The 7,263-nt window shown below is 34.8% G+C and overlaps 1 protein-coding gene across 1 annotated transcript in view; it reads left to right on the top strand.

Moving 5' to 3' along the window:
- The window catches only part of wrn (WRN RecQ like helicase), a 38,936-nt gene extending 34,353 nt beyond the window's left edge, over positions 1-4,583 (top strand). The window contains exon 36 of the mRNA XM_016456364.1: positions 4,004-4,583. Coding sequence (XP_016311850.1) covers positions 4,004-4,117 — 114 coding nt within the window. The 3' untranslated portion in view covers positions 4,118-4,583. The remainder of the gene's footprint in view (positions 1-4,003) is intronic.
- Positions 4,584-7,263: the final 2,680 nt, after the last annotated feature.

The following is a 7,263-nucleotide window of genomic DNA, read 5'->3' as shown; positions in this document are numbered from 1 at the left end:
AAGAATAGTGGGGGGGGGGGGATCCTGTATTACGGTTTCCACAAAAATATTAAACCGTTTTCAACACTGATAATAATCAGTAATGCTTCTTGCAAATCAGCATATTAGAGTGATTTCCGAAGGATCATGTGACACTGAAGACTGGAGTAATGATGCTGAAAATACAGCTGCAGATCACAGTTGTTACATTTTAACATATATTGAAATAGTTATTTTAAATTGTAATATTTCACAAAATTATTGATTTTACTGTATTTTTGATCAAATAAAGGCAGTCTTGGTGAGCAAAGGAAACAGTCTTACAGATCAAAAACTTTTGAATGGGAGTTAACTCTGCAGATGCAGTCGCTAAATGAAAACATGTGAATACATTACAACACTACAGAATCTGAGAAATGCAAGACACAGTTTTCACTTTATATGCATTAATAATAGAAAATGTACAAAGATACATTTCTAATTTGTATTTGTTGACCTGTACATGTGAAACATTTTTAGAAAAGCTTTTGGGAAAAAAGTGTTCCCTGCATTGCTTTGATTTTGACAGCAGTATTGGGTACAGCAAATTATTTTATTATATGTAATAGACATTGTGCATATGAAAGAAATGTAAAAATTATTGGGAAAATGTGAATTAGTAGTAAAAATAGTAGAATTATCAGAAACGTAACACTTCATCTTTATTATTGTTCAGTACTTTCTGAACACTGTAAGTATCATTGTGACACATGGTTTAACTGTTTTCGATGAATGTGACACCTTCAGACTTAAAACAGCTAATCACATCATGTTAACAAGGAGATTTTTAGGCAGTAATCTGAATCCGACCCTTGGTTTAGGTGTAACCCTGTCTGCTAGAACGATTGAACATCAGACAGCCTCCCCTGAAGTGATGAGCGCTGTGTGCTGCTTTAGCGCCAGCCAACTGTCTTTAACCTCCGCTTGACCTTTGACACGGGCTATTACCCGATACCTCCCCTTGTAAGCTCAGAGCCATTAAGGTCATAAGGTTGTGACCTGTGTCCCTGCGCTCCACGTCTGATCTCCAGGAGGTGTGACAGGATGGAGTCGTCTTTATTGTCAAGATTGTTCTCTGTTTCTAAAAACAATAGAGAAAGAGGTGAAATTAAATTATAAATATTACGAACACTGCAATAATACTGCTTTTTATAAAGACTAATGTATTGTATAATGTTGTATTTGCAGTTCGTCTTTTCCAGTAAATTCCAGCCATTACTGTCTAGTGTGCATCTCTCTGACCTTTTAATGTGGAGATTAATGGTGATAGAAGCTTGTTTGAGAAGCACGTCCATCATTGCTCTTTTGTCCTGCAGTGACACAAGCCTGTAGATCAATATGAGATCATTAGGGCGTCTCTAAACACACCCTCCCTCCTGATGTTCCCTTGCCCACTCAAAATGATTTAGCATGAAGACTGAACAGATTGCAAGACAGGGAAGATAAGAAGAGCTGTCTGGGAGGAAATGGAGTTTGGAGGGATGTATAAATGTCTTACGAAGAATTGTGATGGACGTTAATCCGATGGTGGGCAGTGCTGGGTTTTCCTCTGTGGATGCAGCTGTCTGCGTCATGTAAACCGTCACGCTCAGGATATTCTCAGTGATGATGTGGCTATAAGCCAGCACTAGTTGGTTGGGAAGCATCACTTTGTTGAACCGTCTGCACAGTTGAAGGGCTATGCCATTTGGATGAATGCAGTAAAATTCAACATGAAATTAAAATAGTTACTTTGGCCTTTGTTTGAAAACATTATTCATCTCCGTTTTGGCCTTCCGTCCACACTAAGACTGTGTTTTTGTCAAGGAGAACTGAGCTTTTTGAAAACGCTCTCCAAAGTGGATAAATTTGAAAATGCGTTTTTTCGCGTTGTAGTATGGACTGTGAAAACTAGGGTTGGGGATCGAAAAATAAATTCCAATTCCAGAATCGGATACTTGTTGTAAAATTTCAATTTCAATTCCTGTGTGCACATTTTTTTTTTTTAGGGGGCAAAAAGGGGGTGTTAAAAATGTATTTGTCTTTGAATCATTCATTCAAGAGATTCATTAAAAAACACTGATTCGTCCAGTAATGAAACAAGTAAATCTTGAGTGAGTCCTTGAATCATTTCATTCATAAATTCCATGAGATTTTGTTTAGTTGTCTAATATTTTTTCCTCAGAAAAAAGAGAGAGAACTACAACTTGGCATTATTTAAAAAAAGTCTCAATTTATCCAGAATTATGCAGCTCTATTTTGCACACAAACAGCTCTTAATAGAGTCCAGTTTTTATGTAGCCGGCTGATTTTTGTTCATGGTATTCAGCAGCAATTAAATGTTTTGCAAAAAGAGACGCAGAATAAATATGTTTGATATCTAAATGTTTGACTTAATTGTTTTGTAACCACATTGGAATCGAAACTGGGAATCAATAAGAATCGGAATTGGAATTAATAAAATACAAACGAGACCCAACCCTAGTGAAAACGATGACGCACTTTAGTGATGTGACATATATTGTACCAATAGATATCGATGTTTATAAAAGTGCTGTCAAACGATTAATCGCGATTAATTGCATCCAAAATAAACGTTTTTGGTTACATAATATATGAGTGTGTACTGTGTATATTTATTATGTATATATAAATACACATACATACAGTATATATTTAAGAAAAATGTTGTGTTTATATATTAAATATATGTATATATTATATAAAATATAATAAATGTATATACATGTAAATATTTCCAAAATATATACTGATTGTGTGTGTATTTATATATACTTAAATAAACACAGTACACACAAATATGTTATGTAAACAAAAACTTTTATTTTGGATGTGATTAATTGCGATTAATCGTTTGACAGCACTAGTTTATAATGGTATTGTCCTGTTATGTGCTATTCACTTTCCCACTATTGCTACAGATGTGCTACTTTGTACACTCTTCATATCACAGATGACAGAAAATTTACTCGCGATTGCGGTTTGTGGCAAAACATGAGGGCAGTTCCGTTTTAGATCAGACATACAATCGTGAGTGACATGAATGCATCAGTGAATGGTGAGATATTTTCCTAAATAAAATAATCCTGCCAGAAGAATTGCATGAAAACATCTGTTCCGTCTGTATTGTCTCGGTGAGCTTTTCTGAGGCTTTGTGCATGCGCAGTCTAGCGAATTTAATGTTTTCTGGTGTTTCAGTGTGGATGAGAAACTTTTGGAAAACGCTAATGTGGACGGAGAGCGTTTTAAAATGAAAATGCTCTGAATTAAATTTTGACCGGATTGAAAGAGGTGGTGTAGACCTGAAATAATCAGAGATGCATATGGTTACATAATGTTTTATGATCGTGCATATGTTTATTTGGTCACACATACGTTTGGAGAGCAGTTCTCACTATTAACTAACTATTAAAGGGGTCATATGATGCTTTTTTAAAGATCATTATTAGGTAGACATGTGGGGGTGTGTTAGAACGAGCCGTTTTAGGGGGGTGTGGCAGAGTCTTAACTTTGATAAAGAATATCTCTTTGGTTTTGAGACTTTAGTCTTTGCAACTTCAGGGATCTTATCTATGCACAATCAGCTTGTAACACTCCAAAGAGAAAGGAAAACTTGAAATCGCATCATATGACCCCTTTAACTATAACTAGTCTCAGTAAACTCCTAATTACTGCTTATTAATAGTAAGTTTAAGGGATCTAGAATATGATCATGCAGAATGAGGCATTAATATGTGCTTTATAAGTACTATAGTATAACCTGCCAGTATGCTAATAATATGCATGCTAGTAATAGTGAGAATTGGTCCCCAAACTACCGTTTATTTTTATCTCACATCTTATGAACTGGTCAGTGGAGGAGACTGAAAATGTGCTAAATATTTGCTAAAAAGCTCTTGCTGATATATACGTCAACTTTCTTAAAAACGACACCAAAATGTCTTGAGTAAAACTAACTGCAGGCTGATTCTCTTTGTTTCCACAGATTGAAAGTCAGCCTACAAAGAGAAAACTGCCTGATTGGGCTGAAGGACCAAGCACTTCAGCACCTGCTACGACTGAGAAGAAAACCAAAAAGAAGAAAGGACTTTTCATTTGATACTTATTAGGCTGTGAGGTGTACGTTTTGATATTTTGTACAAGATTTAAAATAATTCATTTTTGTTGATGGTCCTGAATACAGATATGACCTAATTCTACGAGAATGTTTTGTTATTTTTCTGTATTTGTTCTCCAAGCTTGAACTCCCAGGTATTTTTCAGATTTCTTACGGCTCACACACTAGTTAGGGAATCTTTCTTGATCTGCGCACATCATGTTTCTGCTTCCGTGAGTGGCCTGGAGCTGTACGCTACTGACCTCCACCTGTCGTAATGGAAACCTCCCAGAATCCCGTGCAACTCCCAGACCTCAAAAGTAGGGTCATTTCTGAAGCATGGTGGGACTTTCTTGAATCAGTTCATTCCTGAGTGTAAAAATATGAAATAATTGACCCGAGATGATATGATTTTGATAGTTCAGAATGTTTATTGCCAAGGAACAAATTCTTTAATTTGTAAAAAAAACTAACAAAAAAAAAACATCTGTAGTTAATACAGTATTGATGCAATTTCAAAGTATTGATGCAAAAGTTGGAGATGATATGATTTTGATAGTTCAGAATGTTTATTGCCAAGGAACAAATTCTTTAATTTGTAAAAAAAACTAACAAAAAAAAACCATCTGTAGTTAATACAGTATTGATGCAATTTCAAAGTATTGATGCAAAAGTTTAATGCGATTTTTATTTGACTTGTGCTATATGTTTATATTACTTATGCTTGCTGTAACTGAAGCAGCACATTCACAGAGCAGTATTTGTGTGCCGGTCCTGTAAAAGTTCATTTACAAGGCAGAAGTAAGCACAGGCTTTTATAGTCCATTCCACTTCTGTTTTCTGCCACAGTGCTAAGTGAGTTTGGCTTTGGCAGGACGTTCTGTCTTCTCTTTAGTTGCTTTAGTTGTGCCACAATGAAGCACAACTGACTAATTGTGAGTCTGTAGGCCTTTCTAACCAGTGTAAATCATTGTTTTGTATACAAATGTAACAATAATAATCAAATAATTAAAGGTTTGTAACTATCTGCATCTGAGTGCCGTGAGTCATGATCCAACACAGATCTGAAGGATTTAATGTACACTAACATTTCATACATACTGAACAGAAGTTCATTACGGATAAAACTACAAACTGTAAAGGCTTTCTTAGTGCTCTTGCTCTAATATGATTATCTAAAGTCATATTTATTTGTGTAGTACTTTTTACAGAAAGTCAGGATATATATAAATTTGCACATATATATACTGAACTTTATATATATACAGTGCTGTAAAAAAGTTTTTGCCCCCTTCCTGTTTTTTTTTTATTTTTTGCATATTTCTCACACTTAAAAGATTCAGATCATCAAACAAATTTAAATTTTACACAAAGATAATGCAAGTAAATACAAAATGCAGTTTTTAAATGATGATTTCATTTACTGCGCTCTATCAGAAAATCCTGAAGGAGAATGTCCAGCCGTCAGTTTGTGACCTCAAGCTCAAGTGCACTTGAGCAGGACAATGTAGCAGGACAATGATCCCAAACACACCAGCAAGTCCACCTCTGAATGGCTCAAGAAAAACTAAATTAAGATTTTGGAGTGGCCAAGACAAAGTCCGGACTTGAATCTGATTGAGATGCTGTGGCATGACCTTAAACAGTCCTTTCATGCTCGAAAACCCTCCAATGTGGCTGAATTAAAACAATTCTGCAAAGAAGAGTGGGCCAAAATTCATCCACAGCAATGTGAAAGACTCATTGCCAGTTATCGCAAACACTTGATTGCAGTTGTTGCTGCAAAGCGTGGCGCAACCAGTTATTAGATTTAGGGGGCAATTACTTTTTCACGTAGGGCCAGGCAGGTTTGGACAGCTTTTTTCCCTTAATAAAATAAATAATCATTTAAGAACTGCATTTTGTATTTACTTGCATTATATTTGTGTAATATTAAAATTTGTAGTTTGATCTGAATCTTTTAAGTGTGACAAATACGCAAAAAATTAAAAAGAAAAAACAGGAAGGGGGCAAAAACCTTTTCACGGCACTGTAAAGAGCTGACGATAATATAGTTACATTTTCAATGCTGTAAACAATCAAGCCTTAATTTCCTGTAGCTAACAGTATGAATGCAATATAATGGCTCGGAATAAAAGCAACTGCCAAGTGTGTAAATGTAAAAAATGTACTGGTTGAGTGCACCTCTGAACATATCTTTAGAGAATGTGATCACAAGTTATATACACTGCCTGTCTAAAAAAAAGGCATTGTTTCGACAATTCTATGCATTATCACAACATTTATTTCCATCAAGGGTTGCGTTAATTTTTGGCCGTGAGCCTGCATAAACAATGGGAGAGTCGAACCACTCCGTAAAGTCGACTCCAGCACATCCTAAAGACTTTCAATAGGGTTAAGCTCAGGACCCTGTGGTGCCAGTTCATACATGAAAATGACTGCTCATCCTCACTGAACCACTATTTCACAGTATGGGTCCAATCAGTCTCATCATTGTCGTCCTGGAAAATGTACAAGGGTACATTACTGACATGGATGTTTAAGAAATACAAAGCTACACACTCAGTTAGGGTTCAAAGCATTGTTACAAAACATAAAACATGCCAGAAGCATATTAATCACTGCAAAAATGATTCAAAACTAAAATTTTAAGTATTTGCTTATTTAAATCAAATAATTTTATTTATTTCATTTTATGTATTTGTTTGTTCGTTTGTTTGTTTGTTTTTGGCCAGGCAGTGTATATTGCTTATAAAAAGATTTCTAATTTGACAAGAAATTAGTTTTCTTGTCTCTAAAGAAGCTGCTGTTGGAGAGGGTTGTCATGTAATCTACAGCAGTGTTACATGCAATCTAACAATATACAATTTAAACTGCCCAAAAACTCCAAAACTTTGACATTTTGAATTTGACAAACAAGTTTTCTTGTTCCTAATAATAAATATTATGCAGAAGAAACTGTTTTAATATTTAATAATTTCTTTTTTATTTCTTATAAAAATGGTGGTCTTAACACTAGCATTCTCTATTCTTTGACTTTTTTTTAATGTAAAAAAGACCCTCTTAGCACTTTTGTTACCTATTCTTTTTTTTCTATTCTATCTACTATATATATATATATATATATATATATATATAAACCTTGTGTA

Source organism: Sinocyclocheilus anshuiensis, unplaced genomic scaffold (assembly GCF_001515605.1).
Source record: "Sinocyclocheilus anshuiensis isolate Anshui unplaced genomic scaffold, SAMN03320099.WGS_v1.1 scaffold755, whole genome shotgun sequence".
In the NCBI taxonomy this organism is placed as follows: Eukaryota; Metazoa; Chordata; class Actinopteri; order Cypriniformes; family Cyprinidae; genus Sinocyclocheilus; species Sinocyclocheilus anshuiensis.
Note: the sequence above shows the minus strand (reverse complement) of the source record. Positions and strands in the feature narration are given on the sequence as shown.